General features: G+C 37.0%; 1 protein-coding gene across 15 annotated transcripts in view; it reads right to left on the bottom strand.

Moving 5' to 3' along the window:
* NAV3 (neuron navigator 3) overlaps window positions 1-25611 on the bottom strand; it is a 554479-nt gene that overhangs the window by 9687 nt on the left and 519181 nt on the right. For 10 of the 15 annotated variants that reach the window (XM_087765091.1, XM_087765093.1, XM_087765082.1 and 7 more), the window contains 12 exons: window positions 20598-20681; window positions 18865-18976; window positions 17430-17551; window positions 16810-16830; window positions 15466-15638; window positions 11746-11899; window positions 8585-8759; window positions 5040-5137; window positions 4282-4377; window positions 3818-3986; window positions 2833-3068; window positions 720-874 (listed from right to left, as the gene is read on the bottom strand). In XM_087765091.1, coding sequence (XP_087621217.1) covers window positions 720-874; window positions 2833-3068; window positions 3818-3986; window positions 4282-4377; window positions 5040-5137; window positions 8585-8759; window positions 11746-11899; window positions 15466-15638; window positions 16810-16830; window positions 17430-17551; window positions 18865-18976; window positions 20598-20681 — 1595 coding nt within the window. The remainder of the gene's footprint in view (window positions 1-719; window positions 875-2832; window positions 3069-3817; window positions 3987-4281; window positions 4378-5039; window positions 5138-8584; window positions 8760-11745; window positions 11900-15465; window positions 15639-16809; window positions 16831-17429; window positions 17552-18864; window positions 18977-20597; window positions 20682-25611) is intronic. The other 5 variants (XM_087765085.1, XM_087765086.1, XM_087765090.1 and 2 more) reach the window with 1 other exon arrangement.

Here is a 25611-nt window from a genome sequence, read left to right as displayed (position 1 = left end):
TCTGTAATAAAGAAATAAATGAGGCAACGCTGTCCTCATGTACCTCATAATTTTGCAGGAGGCTTAGAGTTTTAATTTCAGAAGCCCATGCATCTCATGAGTAAGACATAGCATGCAGTGATTTTATGGAGGGAAGTCCCTGTGATGGCACTTTTACAGCAGAAATAGCCAATGTTATAGGCCAGTAAAAGTTCCAGAAAATGTTATTTTTATTCTTGCTTGGCAATAAAGGATAGTTAGCAAACTTCATACTTCTGCACTGCTACAGGAAAACTGTAGGAAGTGCAAGTCTGCCAGATACACAGCTACTTCTGCACGGCATGGTATGTGGATTCGCACATATCCCAAATTCCACTATCATAAAGTGCATTTCTTCTTACTCTCCCATAAGCTATACTCATAGTACTAATGAGCTTGTGTGATCTGACAGGGTGAAAGGGATAAGATCCTAATTCAGTTAAGTGTTTCCGTACATTCTTGAATTCTGTGGTATGTTTACATCTTACTGAGATGCATGGGAGTCATATAAATAAAGTGAAGCAGACACCTAAGTACTTGGCTGAAGAGGGTTAAAATTATTCAAGCACAAAAGGGCTTTGCTGACAGCCTATGGGAGTCTAAGCTTCCACTGGGACATTTTATTTTGCAAAATGACAAACAGGTCTTACTGTTTTAATTGCAAAAGGTGTGTGAAAGGGGAGAGAAAAGCTGCTACCTACCATTTATTATATTTACAGTTGAGGAAACCATTGAAGATGTCACTTAGTGAACTGATGTGGTGGAGGTTATCAAGAATTATGACCACAGGCAGGTCAGCACCATTGTTGTCAGCACTGCATTGCTCAGCTAGGTTTGCTAGGTATTGTCGCAGATCCTTCAGTAGAATTAACAAAAAAACCCAGAAAAGATTAACCCAATTAGACCATAGATATAATTTCAGTGGAAAAGATTTTCAGAAAGATAAAGAGGCTGCTACAGAGTTTCCCCACTGGGGGTCATTCAGCTGGATCAGCACACGCAGAAAGACCTGCTTCTTAGATAGGGCAACATTTAAGCCACATGCCAGGAAAAACAAAGGCACTATACATAAGGCAAGTGACTGAAGCATACACATTCCTATTTGGTGGATACATTCCTTAGAAACCTGCTGATAAAATATCTTATCTGCAGTGGAAAATAGGTTGCAATAAAATATGCCATTTCCAATGGGCTGAGATACTCACATTAATTGTTGGACCTCCATTTTTATGAATGCCACATTTATATACCAAAAAAACCCCACCAAATTATCACACAATTTAGGCATATTGAACTGCTCCTTCAGATATCTCCTTTCACCACTCTGACTGAAAATCTGTTTGACCTTTTGGGGATACTATATCACACATCATAATAAAGTTTGTTGTGTAAATCCTTTTTTCCTGTCAGCTATCTGTCTGGCTGCCATTTAGTGCTGGAGTAAAAGAGAGCTTTCTATAATCAAAACATTTCATATTTTTCTCGGCATTTGGTTGCCTTTGGGGGTCTGGGCTAGTCAAGTTTTACAGCTGTATCCCTAGAGGTATCTAATTTTGTCAGTGTTGGGAATGCTCAGTATTATGGACGAAGTTCCTATTACTGTTTTACTTCCTGGATCAGGGATAGCAGAATCTTTTTTTTCTTTTTTTCTTTAATGGGAACCTGTAATCTTTTTGTATCTCAAGAAAGATTTTTGTCTGGCTTTTTATGATCAGGTGTCTCTAGGGGAACATCATGGGTTTCTTCCATGGAATAGCACCATCTATATTATTCAAACACACTTGGTATTGGACAATGTTGTTTTTTATTTTTTACTATAAACTCAAAAGTTCTATATAAATCTTAATAGAAACAAACGAAAAGGAAAAAAACACCCAACACCAAAACTCCAAAACAATAACCCATACAACAAGCAATTTACCAGAGATCCAAAAGCTTGCTCTTTTGTGGGACAATTTTCATTATAAATGTACATGGTATAATAATAAAACATAAACACATCCCCTGCTGAAGTAAATGGCATCACAAATCCTTTGTATAAAGACAGTTAAAAGTGGTGTTTTTACTGGAATGGTCCCCTCGCCCCTTTGGGATCTATATGTTCTTCCTTCTTATATTATGTTAACCTTCATTATGTTCTGTGCAAATCAGAAAGCTCTGGGCAAAACCTTTCATTTTCTTTTCCCTGGGCACCAAGTTAGGAGTATACCCAATTTAGTACAGCAAGTGAATAGTATTATCTGCGGCTAGCACAGTAGTCATTCTAGAAGCTTGATAATCTGAGCTATGTAAATCACTGTGAATGTGACATGATGCATGAGGCAATTTTAGTGTGGTCAGCTTCCTGACCGATACACGCCAGAAACCGTGGCAGCGGTTGTATTTATCCAGTGCTGATTACGAAGCTGAACCCAAGATAGTAATTCAAAATCCCCATTCTGAAATCTTTGCTAACAATAGGCTGCTATTATCACTATAAAAAAGCAAGTTAGACTAGTATTACTATATATCCAACCTTTCTGACAAAGGAATTACAGACACTCTAAGAATTGAATTTACATAGGAATTTGACTCTGCATCTATCCTTAAGGTGGGTTTCCTGAAGTGGAGGGAAAATTCAGACTTCCTTCACAGTGCTTCAATGGTTTGTTTAGAGCAGAAAGATCTGATCTCTGCTCCTCACTGGGACTGGAGACTGAATTCTTGTAGGAAAAAATGCTAACTGAGCAATAAAACAGTATGTCAATTAATAGGATCTGCTCTGCATCATCACTACAAATTGGGCAATAGGTTATCTTTACAACTGTAACTTACCTTGCTTGACTTGTGATCTACGTTAAAAGTTGCAATGGCATCCTCAGTTTTTTTTCTGCCAGATTTAGTTATAATATATTCAGCCAGCCTGTTAGCTAAATAGGTCTTTCCTGTGCCACTGGGTCCCGACAGAATAATTCTGCGATGCTCCATCAGCAAATTAAAGTACCGCTGGGTAATTGGCTTAGGAATTAATGTGTCAAACACAAAACTGTCCAAACTGTTTTCTTCCACTCCTGGGAACAAAAGAAAAGAAAAATGGCCTGTCTTCATCATTGCTAGGGTAGGTATAGGTTTGGCCCAGCACCTGATAGTATCAGTGCTATGCTCAAAGCAAGGTAAGATACTTCTGCCTAAATCAAATTCCTGTCAAGGGCTTCATTACTGTGGAAATGCTTATATCCACAGGGTCAAAAAATTAAACAGTGGTAGTAGGACAAGATGAGTGGGAGAGATGAAATCAAAGTAAATGTGAAGAGAAGGCTCAGTGAGGCAAAGATGTATGTTTCAGACACTACAGGCAACCATGAAAAAAAAAAAGGTCAAAGTGACAGCCACAAGGGTTACCAGTTGTCATATCGATGTACGTATAGTTCTTCTGAAGGCCCCCCTGCCCTTTCAATAGCAAATCCCTACAGCTTTTAAAATGTATTGAATTTTTCCTGCAGAACTGGATAAGGCGTAAATATTTCTCATCGTAATCTCTGTTTTGGGGTTGGGTTTTTTTTGCCACTATTCAGAAATTTGTAGTTTGCTGTGATTTGGCAGTCAGGCAGTGAAAGACAGAGATATTCCTAGATTTTTCTCAAAACGCCCCACTGCGTTAGGTGTTGTACAACATCACGCACAGAGTTTATGTCATAAATGAGTGCTTGAACTGGAGACAAAATACAGAAAGGTCAGGTGTAAGAAAAAAACTATGAAGGGATGGGGGACTGCAGTGAAGAACTCTACAGTATCTGCAAAAATATTCTCGGGGTTTTACCTTTCAGGTTCACAGTGATGACATTATTATCTCCAACCAGATATCCACAAGGCAGCAGTTCAGGCACTTCTAGGCTATGGGCTCTAATTACATCCCCTATACAATAGCTAGCAATGCAGTCAGAGCTTAAACCCAGGCTAGTAGTCGGATCCACTCGGAAAACATATTCCTGAAATTATATGAAAACATAAGACATAAAAATAAAAATGGTTATTGAATGAAAGCAGTTTGGAAAATATTTTGGTACAAGTGAAGTCACTTGACAAGAAAATTCTTGCAGTCACATTCAATAGAGAACTGCCTACAATTATGAAAAAAGAACAGCAACATTAAAGTTTAATAGTGGTGTTAGCTACATGTCAAAAAACAAAACAAAAACTTGGCAAGACAGCCCAAAGAATACAGAATTCTTAAGTGAAAAAGAAAACTGAATTAATACTTGAGCTAATTTTTCAGTGCCTTACCTTAAAGAGACGTCTGATTACACCATCTAAAACGTCCCATTTTGTTTTTCCGCTGACTCCAATTGATCCTATCAGATATGCATGTGGTTTTTGATCCTGCAAAGAGAGATTTTTGGAAACTGGACTAAAAATGGTAGTAATTAGTTTCCTATGAAGATTCATAATTTTCCCAATGAAGAAAAAATAATATTATTTAGAATGTGATGCTACAACTTTGTTAATAATCTCTGTGCCAGAAATAGGTATTGATGATATTACTTTGGTACATCTTTATAAGGAAGGAAATACAGTATCTTATTTTGCTCTTTGATTGCATCTGTTTATAAAGAGGTGAATATAAATAAAAGTTGCACTGTATTTATAATTTTTTGTAATACAGAACATGAAAACACGACAATGCAATTCCAAATTGATTACCTCAGCAGCATATTCGTAGTTGCACCCTAAGGGGTCCAAGGTGTAGATCTAGTTTATAATGACTTTTAAATGGAGATAGCAAGTCCCAGAACATCCTACTACTAATTAAACTGAGAATTGGTAGTGTCTGAGCCACCACAAAGGCAGAAGGAGGCCATATGACATTAATCTGAGGAGAGTGCCTAACTGTATTGAGCATGGATGACAGAGAAGAGAGGTGCTATCTTTAGGATATTTCCCTTCAGTTCCTGGCTGAAAATAATGAAACAGGTTTAGCTACTATACTGTAAGATTTGCCTGAGCTATAATTCTGCATCTAGACCTTTGGGTAATGAACTTACCTTAGCTCGACTATAGCCTTTGTTTATAGTGACTAAAATTTTCACGCTATGACCTTCTTTGTGGAGTGCTCCATCAGTGACATCATCCAACAAAATATCTACAATAAAAGAAGAGAAGGGATCAACCTGACAAATCACATCACATGTTCACATCATCAGTTCAATATTTGTTCAAAGGATTTTTCAGTTAAAAAGAAAGGCTGCCATCACAACAACTTACAATCATTGTAATCTGTACTTATTCCTAATTCACCTTTTCTGTTGGAGATGAAAAAAAATTACAATTTGTCAATTTTTGAAGCAATATGAGGAGCTTTAATCATGTAGAAATGAATAGGGAATCCATAAATAAATAAATTCTTGCATTATAGTCTTGACTTTGCTTTCCTTCTTGGAACTTGTTCAAAATTGCCATAAGTCTGAAAAGCAATGTTGTTTAAAACCTAAATTAAGTTTATACCTTTGGGCACTCATTGTGCCCTTTAGAATGTCGTAAGGAGAAAAACAAGAAATCCTTGCATTGATATGTTTGCTGCTAAGTAAAATAGCATTTAATTTCTTTTCCAGCTGATTTCTTTACCTTCTGTACACATGGCATGGATAGAGTCTTTTCTACCCTCACCATACAGGCTTACAAACAGTGTTCATTAGCAAACCACTTTGCAGTCCTCCAGAATATGGGACCCTGTGTTCAGCTATTCCTCTAAGAAAAAGTTTCATTTTTCTTGGGGGTAAAGAGTGATTCTGATCTGCTCTGTGCCTCTGTTTCTACCTCTTCATTAACTCCTAAAATGAGAAAGCAGGAGAGTGTATTTCTTACTGAAGGCTGAGCCTGCAGCCTTATTGCGAGGGATAAAACTGCTGTCTTCCTCTAGTTCTCTCAAATATTTTACTGTTAGACATTTAAACTAACTATCAAATTAGGAGAGATTGTGGATTTGCATTTTCTTCAAAGGCCAGCACAGTAACCCACTACCCTAAGTCCTGCTCATTCTTATTGTGGTGATTGAAGAAAATCATCGACTTCATGTCATAGTCTGCACGAGGTCAGATTTCACCCAAATTAAATGAGGTGCCAGTAAGATTCAGTCACTTGCTCAAAGCAAAACCAAAGAAGACTTCAATGAATGTATTAAAAAATAAGTCCTCGTGTAAAATGTTTGATAACTTACACCCAGATCTAGAAAGCAGATTCTGCTGCTGGTTTTTTATTTTTTAATTGATTGAATGAAGAAGCATTTTTGTTGTAAGCTAAAACAAATCCATGCTTGTCTTGTTCCAGGCAGACAGTCTTTCGGTGCCACCAACACTGAATGTTTCACTTCACTTGTTTTGTGTTTTGGTATATTTGACAAACCTTAAGAGTTTCCATAATGTCACAGTTTGTCTGAGGGCAATTTACAATATAACTGATCCCCCTGTGAAATTTTTCAATCTCTAAATGACCCTCATGTAGCCTTTTAAATACATTCCTCTGTAAGTCTTTAGGAATGAGGAACCACTCTGTGGCCAGAAAAAAATTCCACTTTCTAAGAGCTCTCCCTCTCACTGGCACAAGGAGCTGAGAAGATGCCCAAAGGGGTCTAATTTCACGGTGGTGCTAATTGCTTTAATTACCTCCTGCCAGGCCTCCTCCTTAGGTGCACTATGGTGGCTCCGGCTCACTTCTTGGCTGAGCTCTGGCACTCTTTTCATGGGCCAGTACAGGCAGAGTCTTGTACTGGTCCTTGTTTGCTGCTCTTTACTCCAGTGACCGACTGAAATACGGGTGTCTGTGACCACAGAGCCCCTTCCCACTCACACCTATCTGAAGGACATGGTCATAACCTTAGGAAGTGGCGATGGATAGCTTTGGTCATTTCCAGATGACCATGGCCATTTGGAGACGCTGATCTCCCCAGAAAGTGCCATGGCATTTTTTAATATGAGCCAAAGCCCTTGTTCTCTCTCTCAGCTTAGCTCCCAGCATGATTAACCTCTCCATATCTCAGGGGCTTTTGTTCAATAGTAGTCCAGCTGCTGCAGAAGTCCCACAAGACTTGGTAGGAAGCTGTCACCCTTCCAAGTTCTCTGGCACAGCAACAAAATGATACTCGCAATGATCAAAAAGACTGGATTCATAATCAAATTAAATCCTCTACTCCTCATTAGGCACCCCTATTCCTTTATTTTTTTATAACCAAAAGTAATTACTTTGCATGCTAGAAAAACATTTAGAACCAATAACACAGAAAATTATATAAAGCTGATATTATGTTTATTCCTGTATCTAGACAGAGTTAGTGCCAAGCGACAAAGTGCTAATAGTTGCTGCTCATGAAAGAGATTCTACAATTACCAATTTGAAAAAAATTCTGTTCTGGTTTTTATTTTTTTTTAATGTATGTGGGTGTGTGAGCAGGAACCACAGTTAAACTTTTTCTCCCTGTTTTTAGAACACTTCATTGTATACTGAGGCCCAGCTCAGGTTCATTCATTCTAAAAGTTAAACCTGGCAAAAAATGTAGGCTGGAATGTAAATAAAAAAAATACCAATTTTCATATAAAATCTGATATTAACCAGAAGAAATATTCAAATATCTGTGTAATCAATGACTGGCAAGATAATATGACTAACTGCCAATCCAAATTATAGTCAGGCAGTTTGGCACATTTCCAGCTGTACTCTTGCCTAGACTCTTTCTGCAATTATTAGCCACATTTTTATTGCTTCCAGAGACTGCATTATACTTTCTGTGGAGTCTACGCTAACGAGTGCTGCTTTGCTTCTGCTCTGCTCCTGATTCTAATGTTAGAGACGGCACTTCTGTTTCTTGGCTACATTATCAAAACAAGTGTAGAAGGCTTATTATCATAAACTCTATGGCATGGAAAATAATCAAATGTTAATGTTCGGGATGTGGACCAAAGTTCTGCTTGCTTTCTCTCATTCACAGAAGACAATGACAGTGCTTAATAAGCCAGGCGGGGTTTGGTTCCTATGATAAATGGTGATTTGGTCCTACGGCTAACTAGCTATACCACATTAAAAAAGTGTAAGGGATAAAGCTAACTGAGACCACTTTCTGCCCCAGCTGCAAATACGAAATGAAGTTCAGGGAGCTAAATCAATGATAAAAGATGTGTAAATGAAAAAGAAAATTTCATGTACTATGCTCATATTTGTCCCATAGGGACAAGAGAATATATCTATACAGTTGCCATGTATACTACAACAGATATTGTCCTTTTCAGATAAATTGTAAACTAGATGACCAAAGAGTAGTTAGATGACCCACTAGGTAGTTAGTATCATAGCTAGGAACCAAGCAAACGTAATGAACAATCTGTTACTATTATTCAGCAACTTCTAAAAGCTACATTTTCAAAAATGACTGCCAGTATTCCTCTTCATCTCCATGAGTGAATATATAGCTGATATTTACCTGAGTGATATGAGGCATTTTAATTTTGAGGCATGCCTCTTATATATGGCCCAGTAAGAGGGTGAAAATAATAAATTCTTACTAATTGCTGAGGCATGCATGTTCCCAAAACATGTTTACCTGATGTAACAGATTCTGTGATGTTTAAATTGTTCAGAGAAAGTCCTAGTGACTGCCGTGATGAAGAAGATGATGTGCTGCTTGAAGACTCTGATGACGGCCGGGCAGGCTTTCCAGCATTTCCAGTCTCTGCCTTTAAACGATCATTTTCAGCTTTCAATATCTCAATTTCATTCTGTATTAAAAAGAAATCAACAGAAAAGCACAGGAGGTTATTCTTTCAGGAAACCACTGGGGGGTGACTATTCTGGTGCTTGCTGTTTGCCTGCAGGAGCTAACTGGCTTACCACTTTCACAGCAGTATGTAGCACTATATATAAGAAGTATAACCCAGTCAGTGAAAACTGGATTGCCTTCAGTTCTGAAATGAAAGGGAAAAACCCCCAGAACCTTGTTTTAGCTTTTGCTTCAAGACAGTTCCTAAACAACATAAGCTTCAAGCTTCTGTGTTTATTGTACAGTTGACCGTAATAAAAGTATGGTGAGAATTTTCCCAGCTATCCCCAGTTTTGTAAGCTACTGTTTATTGTCAAATATCTTAGGTAATAGTCAGTTAATGAAGTTATTGTTAAAATCTTAGACATGTCAATGCTTCTAAAGTCACAGAAAATTATAACTGCCATTGAGTGTAAAATTTAAGCAGCAGCTTCACAGAGGAGAAATGAAATTAAAAATGGACAATTAGAAATTGATAGTTTAACAATTTCATAATCTTTCTTGCTAACAAATAAGACTTTTTGATCATTCAAACATGGGATTGTTCATATAACAGCCAGCAAACCCTCTTTGATGAAAACATATAGTGACAGATGAATCAGAACAACTAGGAATTTTTTTTAGCTAAATCCTTTGTGGTGCCAAGTGATTATTGAATGTACAACGATAAAATGAAAACTTAGCCTGAGAACAGCCTGGTACCAGCTAAATCTAGCTTTCAGTCGGTTCATGAAGCACAGTACAAAGCAACTGCTTATTCTTGCAGATGGTTTTGCACATCAAATTTAATTTCTCATTCACTAACACTCTGCTAAAAGTCCTATTCTTTTATGAAGGCTGTTGAGCTACATTATACAAGTAAAAACATAAGGGATAGCATCACAAAAAACCTGCAACAGCTATAAAAAGATTAGATCATATGGGTAAAGGTGAGGAGATAGTGAAAGGGAAGGGACAAACCAGCAAAATAGTGACAGAAGGTAACAGATGAATGCACCAGTTTAGCCTGGGGTTCAAATCAGGAACTATGGGGAAATGAGTCACGCAATCTCCATCTCCTCTGCAATTTACGCTGATTAATTACACGACTCTTAGCAGTCTTCCATTCAACTGAGCTTTAGATTTTTAAGGTGCTTTGAATACACATAGTATTCATATATCATTCCCACAAATCCTGCTTTTTCCCCTTATCAACCCTCAGCAATTCTCCAAAATGTCACAGAGTTTGGCAGCTCCAAGGTGGCTGCCTGTCCTTTTGGGAAAGCTTCAGAAGAATTGGTGATTACCGGTGACAGCATCTGAACTAGTCGCCTCTGCCCAGCTTTGGTGAAAGTCAAACTTTGGAGGCCTGTGACTACAACAGACTCCTCTCTCTGGGGAGCTCACCTGGTTTAGGCACTCATATCCCAGTGTAAGACCGTAATCAGCTGATAAGCCTTCATGTCCTGTTCTCCACCATTGCAATTAACTGTATTCTATCCCTTACTGTTCCTAAAAAATTTTTAGTGGCTTCAGATCAAATGCTTTACATATGTCTGGACAATTGAAACCCATATTTATGGACCAGTTCTTGATTAATCTTCCCCCTAATTGAAGTTCAGCCAAATATCCAATAGCAATGTTGGCCTCTAGTGGTGTGAGCACGTGGGAGGATGGCGGCTACCATAGACGTTTAAAGGTGTGGCTGAGACTATTATAGGCATGGTATAAACAAAGAAGTCTAGAAAAGACAGTAAACACACCAAATCTGGTAGTTATGAAAACAACCTCTGTGGACATCTCTACAAAGGTGCCTGCAGGTGCACCTGAACTAAGCACCCAGCACAGAGCAATTCAGCTGACAAGCCACTGGGGCTGGATTCAGCGTATAAATGTGGGTTTCCAGTGTCATTGTAAACATGGTCTTCCATGGGTAGAATGCTAAGCCTACAAGTCCTGTGCAGATGTAAATACTTGAGGCTGGTGCAAACAGTAATAGGTGCCTATGCTCAAACAACTCGACTTCACCCGCTGTACCTATTTTAGGATGATTTTAGGATAACTCTCTAGGCCCTACTACTGCAGGACTAAAACTCAATTGACTACAACAGGAGTTTATCACCTAGCTCGTACCTAGACATCTAAATGTAGCTGTCCTAGTCTATACCTGAATCCCCTCCCCATGGCCTTGATTCTGTTTCCCAAATACAGGTTTATAGTGCCTTCAGGGGTGTCCTAAGTATCTCACCTGCCATTCCAGAAGGGCCCAGATCTACTGAAGGACCTATGTCATACTGTGTGGATGTTGTAGATACTTTTGGGCACCCAACATGATACTAGACACTTGTACGTGGGCAACAGAGCTGAGTCCCACAAAGCTCCATGCTCCACTGAAGAACTGCTGTTCCTTCTACATCCTTTCAGCCTCATGAAAGCAAAAGTCTTTTGATGAAAAATGTGTTCAAGAAGAATTTGGAGCAGTGTCACAAAATAACGTAGTGAAATTTTAGTGAAGATGGATACAATAATTTAGTTCAATTTTACATTCTTTGCTTCGGCAAGCCATGACTGGGTTAGGAATCAGAAATGATGAGAGAGTATGCACATTTACCCCCGCCCCCCACATGGCCCAAGGATTTAAAGTTCTGAAGAAATCACTTCTTGATATGTTTCTCTGTCATGTTGCTTTCCCAGTCATAGGCTTTAGATAACAAATATCCTTTGGGCAGGAATTATGTATCCTTCCATATCTCTTAAACACATTTTAGCTATTAATATAAATGCTAAGAATATCATTATTATAACTTGAACACTTTATCGTACCCATCCTTTGGAAGTACTGTCAATCTAGCAACTTACTTTGTATCAACATTTTTTCGGTACGTGAAACAAAGTACTGGGAAAGCAAATACATCAGGCATACTTTTGGTGTGCACCCCTGTCATCACTTAAGCTACTGCACTGACCTGCATGCGGTTCATGGCTTCCCGAATCTGATCCAGATGGTGTGCAGAGCTGAGGGCTTCAAGACGAATGTCCGTTAATTTTAGCTCTTTCTCTCTCAGCTCGCTTTTTAGCTGAAGAATAATTTCAGCCTCTGCCTCTGTGCACTCACAGATCCTAAAGAGGAGCAGGAAACAGGCAGGAGATTAAAGGAAGGTTCTCCCCCCAAAGCAGTGTCATTACTAAATATCAAAGTACAGAAAATGCTTGCTGCTGGTGAAACCTATGAGTGAAGAAAGAATCTTATCAAAGAAACATGAAAAGGCTCAAATTCCAAATTAAAAAAAGGAAAAAAGCCCTCTCCAGGTGAAATGATCAGCTTGCTTTATACCTTTCCAGTTTAGTTAGATAGTTCACTATGGTGAAAAAAAGTTGTTAAAAACTTTTCAGAAAACTTTTTTCTTTGAGTGTGTATCACCCATTGGTTTTAATTTGATTTTATATCTGCATCATTTCTTTGGTGCAAAGGTTATGACTTTCCTAAGTAGCAATAGTCAGAACTGAACTATGCTGATTAAACTGTACTACTGATATTTATTATCTGCTAGGCGTCAACCGTTTTCTCTGTTTTGAACAGTACACAAAGAGACAGTGCTTGATTTCATGATCTAGAAGATTTTAATCTGTAATGGTTTTGATTTGTGATGGCTGACTTTTTGCCTATAGTCTGTCATTTGGTAATGTATGATATCTGAAATCATGCTGATTCGTTTTGTTTTTTTTTTTTTTTTTTCCTTAAAGACTGGATTAAAAATAATCACCATGTGATCATTTTTCATGAGCATTAATTCTAAGGGGAGAAATAATTATATTGTGAGAAAAGATCAAAACATGACTGGCTGAGGGAACCACAACTGTCCAGTTCTCATGTCAGACTGTTTTGCCTCTCTGTGTCACCATCAGACCTAGATCTGTTGCATAACAGAAGCAGTAGAAAATAAAACACTGAATTTGGCTACGTTATTACACTAAGCAATATTTTCAGTCAATTCACTAAATGTTATTTGTTCTTTATTACTGTCACTATAAATAGTTAATATTTGCAGAGCAATTTAAATATGAAAAATATTTTATAACAATAAGTATTATTATTGTGATTATTACTACTAATATACAAACAAGAAACAGAGGTCAACTTTTAATTGCCAGAATGCATGCAAATGCATTTTGGGAAAAAAGATGCAGCACTCTTCAGGTCAGCAGTTGGGTATACAACTCCATGCCCCACACTCAATTTTACCGGGATCTATGCTTGTAGACCACGTGACCGTTTTGCCTTTTCTTTGGTGCCCAGACTAGAGATGACCTGCATACACACGTATTAGACAGATGCAATTGGAAGAAAGTAAAGGTAATGGTTTAGAACATGAGACTCAGGTCAAGAAAATATATAAAGAAAGCGTAAGCAAAGGGAAGATGAAGAAGTTCATGGCAAATAAAAAGATATGGCAAACAGAAGAAGGAAAATAATGAATATCATTCACAACATGCACAAATATTTTAAATGTGAGTAAAAATGAATAAAGGCATATACTAGGATTTTTTTCCAAATGTTATGATACAGTTCTTGGTTTGATGTGCCCACACCTATGCTAACCAAATAAGAAATGAAATTTTATTTACATGCGTATATTATCTCATACAACAACTTGGACAACTGGGAAGTCACGTATCTATTTGTTGGCTATTTTCTTTTTGGCTTTTTTTGCAGTCCATCTTGAGAAGGGATGGACAAAAAGACCTTAGCAAACCAGCTTTAAAGAACATAAAAATGAAGCAGAAAGTGGGGTTATGGTTCTGGAAGAAGCTGTCCAGACTGGTAAGATAAGCAGAATAGAAGGAGAAAGTATGAATTGAATTGAATTTTCTTTTGCAGATTCCAGAGCTCTTCAACACTCAGCTCCTGCAACTGTAAAATTACATAAAAAGATGAGACTTCATCAAAAGGAAGAAAAACAAAAAGATAAGTTAGCGTTCCTGAGCAGTCACAGAAAGAAGCTCAGAAGCCTGATCAGACTTCAGACAAAGGTTCAAAGTAGTTAGAAAGAAAGAGTTTTACTTTTTTTTTCGTGTTACAATCTCAGGATTTTTAAATCAATAGGCTGCTTTGGGTAGAAGGAGTAAGTCAGTCATGATCTTTTAACACAGGCTGCTGACTAAATAAATATATTTTACGTGATCTCTCTGTGGAAGGGAAGGAATCTATGTTATCCTGTGTAGAAAGGTCACAATAATAAAAAATGTAATAATACAATCAGAAAGATTAATGTTTAAAAATGTTATGGAGGAAGAACCAGAAGGCTGTGAACTGGACAGAATTTAGGAAGTTAAGGCTCAGAGACCAAATGGCCATGTGAAGAGCTTGGGATGAAAGATTAGATATGTAGTTTTGCCCTTGATAAATTCTGTGAACACCAGTACATCTAGAGAGCAAGTCAGACAGAGGAAAAACCAGGGTTGGCAGAAAGGAAACAGAATAAGGTTATAAGAGCAGATCTGTGAATCATGAGTAAATAATTTTGTAGAATAAAAGTGTTTTGTTTAAGTTCAAGCACTTTCTATTAAGGCTTTTACTAGTGATTTTTTGGTTGATAACAAATCAGACTCAAGGGTCCCAAACATGTAGAAATCCTCCTTCCAAAACACACATATACCTGAAACCATAAATATGTGAGCTTCCTATAAAAAAACCAACAATACTAGAGATCTAGATGAGTTATTCCTGACTAGTCTGTAGAGAATGTGAGGAAAGAAAAACATTTATTGTGGAGGGTTTTCTTTTGAGGGAATATTTGCTGTCCAACTCCTAAACCTATTCTATAAAAATCATTAGAGTGTATAAAAAGTTAATTATAAAAGGCACCTAACCTAAGGAATAGTAGTTGTGACCTGATTATTCTCAGTTTGAACAAACTAAGTAAGGCTGGCATCAGTAGTACGCGTTTGTTGATTCAAAGAAGTTGATTTCCCCAAACTGGAAAAAGTTATGAGTTTAGCAGAATGAAGAAAAAATTAGGCAGAAGAATATGAATGGGATCTGAGAACTCCGTAAGAAGAATATATTAAACATCCAAAAAATAATGAAGAAATGGGACAGCTTTTGACTGACGACTTGTTCTCAGTCCTGAAATCTTAAGGATGGTGATTTGAATAAAAAATAAAAGTAAAATATTGCAAAAAAATTGAAGCTGATAAAAGAGGGGAAATAGAGTAAAAATTATATAAATTAGTAGCTACAAAGTAGATAAAGCAATAACAGAAGGGATGTGTATCTTGTAAAAATTCATAGCTACCTGGAAAATAAAATGACACTGTTAGTATGTCATGAAGAAAGGAAACTGTAATATTTGGCCTTTATTAAGTGGATATGATAAAGTTGTTAATGGTGCAGGAAGAGCACAACATAAGCTTTTGGATATGCGTTTGGAAAGGAGTTTGTACTGCTAGATGATTTTGGGTAAAGGCTGCAAAAGGAGGACAGAATGATCTAAGAAAGAGCTCCTGGAAAAGTAGTGTGTAAATGGGGTGAAGCTCATGAGAAATCTGGCAAATGGATGGAGCGTGAGATTGAAAGATCATGGCTGTTGGCAATGGTTTCTCAACTGCAAATGGCCACACTTGGGAAAGTCTGTTTCACAGTCCATCCCATTTGGAAAGAAAGGTTTGCCAAGAGAGAGACTTACGCAGATGCTGACTGTGATGGTTTCATTGATGTTGCCCCGCACTCTCCTGAGCTGTGGGGCAATTTGGGTGACGAAGGAAGAGAGGAGTCTGTCAGCTCTTCTATGTCTGAATGTGAGGAAGGAGGCTTGGTGGACTTCTTCTTTCCAAAGGCCTGTTTGAAAGAGCTTCTTAGCTGGAAAACAAACATAGAGTAAGATTATTTTCCTCGTCACAGCAATTTGTGCGCAGCTCATGTTTTGAAGAGTTAGTTTGCAGATGCCATCCTAGCCACTGCCTGAGGTCAGTATACAGAAGCAAGGTATTAACATATGCAACACAGTATCTCTAAAAACATGATACAGTGCTTTGTTTTGACTTTATTAATCCAGCGCAGCGCAAACGTAATGCTATGGAAAAAGTGCAGGACCGAGTGGTACGGCTATGGGAGACGGTGCTCATTTAAAACCATTAAGCCCCAGTGGAATCCCATTCCCATGGCATTCCCTTCAAGGGCTGGCTTTAAATAACCACTTTGCATCTAGGTACAGGCAGAACCTGCTGTTACTAAATACTGAAATCAAAAGACAAGTCCAATTTACTGGGTTTGCCAATTTACTTTCCCCGTTAAAAATTTGAATGGCCAAACAGTGCAAATGCTACGGTTTAGATCACAAGCGAGAGGATTTAAGCTGGGACATGAGGCTTGCTTTGTTGTACTGCTGAGAAGAATGTTAGCTGAAAGGTATATACTCTTTGCTGCAGTTTCCTTTAGAGTAGTAAGATCTCTGAACGTACAAGCATTGCCTTTCCCTCTAGAAGCTCTTATCCAGTATTGAAAAGGGACAGAATAGCCAAAGAGCCATTTATTTCAGGAGCCAAGATGACAACAGTTTTGTCTGCAGTGAATTTTAACTAGCCCATTCATTGATACCTTTGTCTAAATACAGAAGTTTTTCATCTTAGGAAAAGTGTGGTTGGTTTTTGGTTTTATTTTTCAGAAAGTTGTTCTGATTAAAATTGTATAGAACTCAATGACAAACTGGTTCCTCTATAAAAAATGAGGTATTCAAAATGTTATTTTCATGGTATAATTGGAGAGTGGGGAGTGTGACCACTGATCAGAGAAACATTATTTAAGTCCTTTCCAGCTCATGATATCTAATGAGAAAGAAATGGATTTTGGCTACACTCCCCCTTTCTGTACTCTAAACTTTGAGATTAAAATGAATAGAGACAAACTGAGAAGACATACAGGATAATCTGTTTTTAGAAGGTATAAAAGCCTACTGCCAAAATAAATAGCAATCATGCCAAGATAGGGTTCTTTATAGATGCATGCCAAATTTTCCATGGTTTATATTCACCTCACTTCCTCTAGAGTTCACCTTGCAGAAACATGAAAGAGTGTGGAATTACAAATCAAGGGAATGAAGGCTGATCAGTATTTTAAAACAAATGTTTATGCAGGTAATATTTTTAAAACAACAAAAACATATTTTCCGATTATTTACTGAAAGTATTTGATTAAACCCTTAGCACTATGTGGTATTTGTGTGTTCCAGTTGAGAAGCATCTTAATTTCTTTAAACACCATACTACTTTTACTTGAGAATTCTTAACAGATTTCAACTCCCTTCATAGCTGAGTAACATATTTGAGTTAAGCCTTTGAATCAGACTCTGACTGAAGAAAAATCAAACAGGGTTTCAATGTGGCCCAGAGATGGTTTTGGTCACAACAGCTTTTTTAAGTTTGTTTGTTTGTTTGTTTGTTTTTAAATTATCCTGACTTACGCAAATAATTCCCCGATGATATTCAAGAATTTTTAGCTTGCTGGGAGTGTCACAGTATGGATACACGTGAATTGCTTCATATCTGTCTGGCCCGACAAGAATATTGTAGATGAAATGGACCATTATGCTACTCAGGCACTAGGAAACAACATAATAGCTAAAAGATAGGTTTAAACCTGCTGAGCACTTACCCAGTTTTTCTTTTTCTTTTTCTTGGAGTCAGCGTCATTACCACTGCCAATGCTTGAATGGCTTGTAGCGCTGTTGATGCTGGAAACACTTTCTGAAGAATGTTGCCGCCTTATACGTAAATCTAAAGAAAAGAAATTACTGTGAAATCCATTTGTCTCTGTTTCAATATAATAATCATTCTTTTATTTATGTATCATCTTCCTCCTCAAAGGGAGTGTAAATGAACATAAATGGCATTGATGCTTGCACTGGCTTCAATTCAAGCTATTGTAGCCTGTGAGAAACCACGTGGGGGTCAATGGGGATGCACACAATTATGCAAACACTTAGGAGCTTCTCCAAACTAGGGTTTTATTGGCATGAAGGCAATGACCCTGCACAGCAATCTATGCAGGCATAACCTCATAGCTAAGCAGTTTCTGTTACAGATGGATTACTTGACTTATTACTATCACATGTGCTACAGTTCTTTTTCTGACGACTATAGGCATTACTTCACTTGTAGCAGGCCTAATCAGCATTCAGATGCCACCTTCTAATATACCATGATGGAAATAAGCAGGCAGGAGTTCATTAAAAATGAATGAAACAAAATAACCAAGAAGTGGAGAATATTAGAAATGGTTGGTGAGGCTTTTGAGTTTCAATTTCTTAAAAGTCTCTGATAACTATATCTTAATCGCTGGAAAATATTCTTCCAGAACATACCCGCTAATACCAAGGGAAATTACTTTTTAGATTATTTTTTATGTCCTAGAAGTTAGCTTTGCTATACTCAAGTCATACAATGAAATGACCTTAAGGCAAACATCTAAATAATGACCTCTTTAAAGAAAGATCAATGACACTCTCAAAAATGAATGCTTCTATTATTTTTTTTCTTCAAGTAATTCCTTTGTTGTTGCTTATCAACAGGCACTTTTGAAGTATATATTTATCATGTGATATCTGCCTAACTGCAATGACAAATGAATTCAGAATCTGGAATTTAAAATGCCTGCTTTCCTGCACTGATTTAGCACCTTGCAAAGGAGCTGAGCTGTTGTCAGTCCATCTTTTACCAATGAGTACACCAATTTTCAGAGCTACAACTTACACTGGATTTCCAAGCTATAACCATGTTTCACCATAAGACTTCACTAGTCTCTTGGGTGTACTTCAATACACAACTGCAGCGACAGGGTTAACTCTTGACACTCAGCAATCAATTCCTGGCCACCCGGTTCTGAGAAGACAAGGCTCCAGGAACTCTGGCAAACAGGAAGCTCATGCAAGGTTTCCAGCTCTGGAAATACCACAAGTATGCCTACCATGTGCTGCAGAATGTGCTTGCCCTTGCAACACAGTCCCCAAAACAACATAAAAGTAGTGACTTAGCTTTTTTATTTTCTGGAGAGAAACTCTGCTTTTATTTTAATAGTGACAAAAACATACCTTTGTGGGTATGATCGGGACCATTCAAGGCTCCTTGAATAGCAGCTTGTGCAGCAGAATTCTGGGCTTTCAGCATTTCAATGGTTTCCCTTAGCTCTATAAGCTCAGATTCCTGTGGGAAGAGCAAAGAGAGCTCAAAATATATGGCACAAGGAACAATGTTTGTCTAAGCTAAAAAAAATGTCAAGATAAGAGTGGTCAAATTGAAGTTCATGGGACTGCTTGGGTGAACATTAGGGCAACAACTAAGTAGAATGCATATTTTCGCTCCAAAGATGTTAAACTCAACTAACATATTCTTTCACATTTATTCTGTATAAAGTGATCATGCTATTTTTAAGGAGGATAAAACTTTTTTAACAAAGACTAATCTAAAAAGGAGCTCAACTGAACATTCATTATAAAGTTAAGAGAAACCCAACAATGATACTGCAAAAGACAACAAAACCAATTGAATTATATCCCTTAGTATGTGAGGCTACTGTTTAATGGATGAATCTCAAACTGAGATTCAACAGATTTAACTTGCTAAATATTAATTTGATTTAAAAACCCGTGTTTAATAACAACGGTTCTGCAAATTGAAGTAAAATTACTCCACTTGAGTGCAGGAAGTTCTGTATTAGAATGCACAGCCAATTTTAATTAAAAAACAGCTTTTATTACTGCTGCATTAAACCTGTCCTTCCAGCCTGTATTTATATAATGAGGATTAAAGGAATTCAGCCTCAACAATAGAGAGAAGAAGAGAAGGAAAAGAACATGTTCCAAATCTTTTGGGAAAGAAGCTTAGAGATGATCTGTTTCAATGTCACTGTTTAACCTCTTCTGGAAAGAAAACCTTCTGAGGAAAATTATACTTTTGCAAAATAGTCAGAAGTTTTGGTTTTAAGAAAATTCTGTTGTGTTTTTTTGCTTAAGATGAAAAAAAGCAAGCAATACAAATATTTTTTATCCTGTTCACAATGAGTCTCACCACATTTCATTTGTTGGTGCTCAACCAGACTGTGAAATTTTATTTTTATAGACAGCTACACTGACTCCAGTGGTGACTAATAGCTTACTGATACACAGTTTCTTTCACAGTTTGGCTCAAGGAGGCCTTTCCGTTTATAGGATACTGTTCAAAATGAATAAGGGCAGAAACTTGCACCGGTTCAATCCTGGAAGGTGCTACGCAGCCTCTTAATCCTGAGCTTGGTACAAAGGCTCACATTAAGTTTACTACCTATCAGGTTTAGATTTTTTTCCCTAATAGTCAAAACAGCACAGTGAAAGCCAAAACTGTTTACTCATGAATAGGATACCTAACCTGCATTAACTCTCTGAATGGAGTAGTTTTTCTTTACTTAAAGTTCTTCCCTTCACATAATTCTATTATTATGACAATGCCGGCAGGCTGGAATGAAGCACTCCAGCAGGTTATGATCAGTTTTTGTTACAGGATCTTTCAGTACGGATTAAACCTAGAGTTGCATATGTTTTAATTAAAATCTGGAAACGAAAGATTTTATCTTCAAACTATTCTATGATATTGTCTGTGTAAACTTGATGCTGCGCAGTTTCATTCTTCTGGAGCTTTATGAAGATTTGATCGCAACGGCCATTAAAGAAAGATCTGTCTGTCTTGTTGTCACAGCTGCCCCTGTTTCCTTTCAGTGTTTTTTAAACAAAAATCTAATATAACCTGCTGACTGTTTTCCACATTAAAGCATCTACTTTGGTAAACTTACCTTTTGTTCAGCTGTCATTGTTAGACTTTGCAATCGGCCGGTCATATTTCCCAAGCTTTTTTCGAAAGCTGCTACTAGATGAGCCTGTGAAAGAAATAGAAGACAACATTTGTCGTGACAATGGGACAATTTTCCCAGATCTATTTGTTTTTTAAAAATATTTTTGCCCTCCAAGCTCGTCTTTTCCAGCACTTTTCTGTTGGTTTTAAACTCAGGCTGAGCTAACTTGGAGAGGTGAAGCAGTCAAGTGTGCCCAGTGTTCCTCAGGCTTCTTTAGCCCCCAAGGAGATTAGCTCAGGTATCTCTGCCTGGAAATGAATTATGGATTTAATGCCCTGCTTTGAGTTTACTGATATATTGGCCAAAAGATGTCTGCTCCCAAATAGAAGTCTAGGAACAATTATTTTCAATTACTGAACACTTCAACATGGGAATTCAAGTACTTTTTATCTTAAAAGGTAAGTTTTAACCTCACAAATAAAACACTTCAGAGGAATCCTGAGAACCAAACAAAAAATATCACAGTTAGTTTTATAAAAGGTCATTACTTAGTCTATTCATCCTATATTGATTATATATATGTGTATAAAAGTAATAAAAAACTTATATAAAATATAAGGCATATATAAAACATAGGCACTACGGTACACTGGGAAATATAGCTCACAAACAACGTATTTATATGCACAAATGGATTAACTGAGCTTCCTCACTGAGAAAATTTATTTTTTATTATAGCAGTACAGGCACACACAGTGCCTGCCAAATTTTTCCATTACAGATTTGCATGCTTGTACAAGCATAATTGAAATTGTTCAAATGTATGTGATTGTACTGAATCTGAGGTATAATCAGAAAAAGACATAGTCCAAAAGGGATTCTGCTACGCACTTTAGGAGAAGGAAAAGACCTTCTTTCCACCTTGCTCTGTGTATTATTCCACAAATAAAAAAAGATTATAATATATATAATAGTGGCCCACTTTTGTGCCTCCACTTCAGAGCTGTTATACTGATAAGTGGCTTTTGTGTTTTGTAAATAATTTCAGATTGCTATAAACATTTCAGTATCTTGTAAACTCCTTATTTTATACTTATCAAACTTATTACAAGTTTACTTCTTGTAAATGATATTATTACCAAATAATTTAGTTAGGTACTTATGGGGATAATGGTCAATCCACCTGCTTTCTGCAGCTCCAGAGATGCCTTAGGGATAATTCTTTTGGTAAAGGGTACGTACCCCAAGGACTAACTTTTGATAAACATGGAACTAGACACATATGCAATTTCTTAAAGATTAATTAGTAATTGTGTATATTCCTATTGTAACATTTATAACAGGCTATATTCTTGAAGTTATAAGTTTAAATAAAATGAACTTGGAATACGTTTCAAATGCACCTCTGAAACCTGTCAATTGATATAAAGTTATTCTAGCTAGTTTGGAAACTAGAACCTTCAGTTGTTTTCACTGCTCTATTCCTCTGAGAAGACAAAACTAACTAGTTTTTAAACTTACTGTTCACTTTAATAATTAGCTACATGTTAAAAATATCCAGGCTAATTTGTGGTATTTTAATTCCAAAGATGATGACCACTGACCCAGACACAATCAGAGGCAAAGTAGATGCACTACCACAGAATTATAGCCAAATGTCTCTTCATTACATGTGTTTAACAGGAACCTAATGGAGCTCTCTGTTCCCTGCCTCATAAAAAAATCTATGGCTTGGCTGATGGCCCGTGGTTCTGCTTTAACATGAGAATAACAATGGGGACTGAGGGCTTGAAAAGAGGAATCATTTGCTTAATTATGCATTGCTTTTGTCCATTTCTCACAATTAGACTGTAATAACCACAGTTCTTTGGTACCTAACTGTGCATATTTACGCAAACTATTTTCCTATTCCATAGCTACAACTTCAGCTTATATCATACATGAATAAACCACAAGGAACTTTTATAGGAAAAATTAAGGAACTCATAAGAAAAATTAAGAACTATAAAGATCATTATAAATGTCATCAAAGGTCACTGAAACTATTAAGTTATTGTCTGATAGTCTTTAGAGAAAGACAGCCATGTCACAGCTATGGATTCTTACTAAAATTCAGCCTGTGATAGAGTACATTACCGTCTTGGAGCAGCACACTAAAATTTTTGCATCATAAATGTAATTGGATCAAGATGACGGATCCTTCCTAACTCATTTGAGATAAAGACTATCAGGTCTTGATTTGCTAATAACAAAGAAACATAATTCAAAGGCCCATCAAACAAAAACTATTCGAGAAAAAACCTTCAATCACGTTGTTCATTACTTTAAGTGTTTATTACAACAGAATACTCTTCTATGAAATACAAAGTATTAATTTTACATTCAGAGTAATAAACTGTGCTTCCTCTCCCCATGGTAGCAAATGTTTATTTATTCAGCCATCTAGGGAACTCCTACTTCTTGAAATCTTATGCAGATTTGTCCCAAAAGAAATACTATGTAACAAAATAAGAAAAGTTAGTTTGAAAAAGGCTAGGTTATCAGTATATTTATATGCATGTGGAATTATGCATAAAACATATGTATGTATATATTCCCATTTAAGATCAGACTGCATTTAGATAGTTAAATGCAAAATAATTCAGAAAAGAAAGCAATTGAAACAAGTAGAAAGAAGTAACTGTGACTTTAAAAATGCTCATAAGAAATTAAAAGTTCTAATTAGAAACTTATTTTACACTTATGAAATTGGTAATTGATTTTGATTGGATTGATAATCCTCAGTTTTTGAGGATTATTTACTTTATCCAAAAGGATCCATTCTTTCATTCTTGTAAAAATATTTACGAATAGAATTTTTTTTAAAGTTACAGCCAATCCCTCAGACCTTAGAAATCTCTGTGTTAGATTCAGTAGTTTCATTCATCACATGCATCATTTGAATACCATACAAAATGCCTGAATGCTGCATGCGCTTTAAATAACACTTACTCTAGAGTAAAAATATATCTTCACAATTGAATGTAGCATTTGTACTTGGAAATAGATATACTGGAATTACAGTTAAGTAACTGGGCATTGATGGAAGTATGCCTATAGCAAAATATATCCATCTTTGACATGATATACATATTAGATACACAGATGATGTACAGCTCTTAATCTGTAGATCCATCACATATGGATTAATTTTGACTTCTATTAATATGCGAAATTCCCATTGGAAATAGTCAAAGAGATATATGCTCAGGGAATGACTTCAGTGCTAAGATGACAGGTTTGATTTTAAACATTTCCTTCTTAGTAAATTATCCCAGCCAGCCAAACCCCAAATACCTCAGCTTTTAGGTTTACAGCCCATCCTGAACATGACATTGGCATATCCAAAGACTGTCTGCTGACACACTTTGCGATCTGACCTGCGGTGTTCAGGTTTATAAAACAAAGGTAAATAAATAAATTTCCTCCCACCTGACATGGCTGAATGAAAGGAGGTGTGAGAGGCCAGAAGGGATCGGGCTGATTGCAAGAAGCAACTGTACATCTGGTGACCTTTTCTGTTCGCCGCCTGCTATTGTCTTGTTGTTTGGCTGTAGGATAGTGGTTCAGAGCTGGCCAAACAAGAGTATTAGCCAGCGAACCCCCTCCGCTTTCTACTGGCATCCTGGGTCTACTACAGTTTGCAAGCATGCACCCTTCAGCTTTATACAGTACAAAGCACTGATCAAAGTCCCTCCGAACACGCTGGGTTCAGGCTGCTCACTGGAATTTGAGCCCTTGTCAGTCACGTAGGAAGTCTGCTGGTTGGACACTTTCTGCACTGAAAACAGGCCCTTTCTTAATTAGTATTGAGATTTGTCCTTCAGCAACATCGAACCAGGCACCAGAGGAAAAGCCAGAATCTCAGAAAAAAACTGTAAATTAAGCATCCAAACAGCTGGGCCCTGCTTGAATTTAATCATATGCAGGTGAAACACTTTGGGGTTAATCAAATGAAATAAACTGCTGAAATCAAGCACAGTACTTGAGTCCAGCCAACAAAATCTGAATAATAAATGAAACCAAATAAGAAAAGTCTTAGCAGAGGTTTCCAAAATGCCTGTGAAATGCTATAACTTCCAATTGACAGATTTTGATATAAAATAAAATATCAAGCAAAGGTTTGACAAAATAGGTCAAATTTCAGCCTGTCAGTCTTCTAATGACACATGTACTACTGTCAGCAACAGTCTTTGGTGGTGAAGCAAAGAAAGACACAAATATTGTTGAAATGAGATGAACAAGATGCTCTTTTTTTCACTCACATACAATAATTTTGCTCAGTTCTACAAAGGGAGATGGTAACAACAAATTCAAGCCTGAGATGAACTGGGAGGGAAGAAGATTTCTGGCTATTAATAGTTTCCTTCTCTAGACTATAGTGAGGAAAAAAGTGCCGCCCATTTTCAGACACTGAAAGTACGAAAATTTGGGGGAGCGTAGGACTAAGGCTAAGACGATTGCATTTATAGCAAAGGCATCAGAAATGACTGAGTAATTTTCTGGTCAGCAAAGGCACTGCAGAAGATACTCTGGTCATACAGTCCTCTGCCTGCCAGAGATGGATGTAACTACAGAAAAGATGGGCAGAGTTACCAAACTTTTTTCTGCATTAGGCTTATTGCTCATTTAGGTTTTAGCCTACCGGAGTGCAAATGTGACTCAAAATGAGGGTCACAGTAGTATTATCCGTTTAGAGAGTAAAACATGGTTTTGATTTCTTTTCTGAGGAAAAATTCCAGCTTTTGTGATTAGGACTATTTTTCCTTTAAATGCCAGGGGCTGGTGAAATATGTCTCTTAGATTAGGAGATAAATGATAAACAAATACACACAAGCAAAACATTACTAAGACAGTACAAGTTCATGAAAATTAAAAGCCCATCTGGGTCTGTCATAAGTTTGTCAAATCAAATAAAGTATTTGTTAGTTACACTCATAATTTTTATGAAAAGTGTATAATCACTGGCATTTAA

The sequence above is a fragment of the Nipponia nippon genome, unplaced genomic scaffold (assembly GCF_047370975.1).
Source record: "Nipponia nippon isolate SJK-2023a ecotype South Korea unplaced genomic scaffold, ASM4737097v1 scaffold_3, whole genome shotgun sequence".
Taxonomy (NCBI): Eukaryota; Metazoa; Chordata; class Aves; order Pelecaniformes; family Threskiornithidae; genus Nipponia; species Nipponia nippon.
Note: the sequence above shows the minus strand (reverse complement) of the source record. Positions and strands in the feature narration are given on the sequence as shown.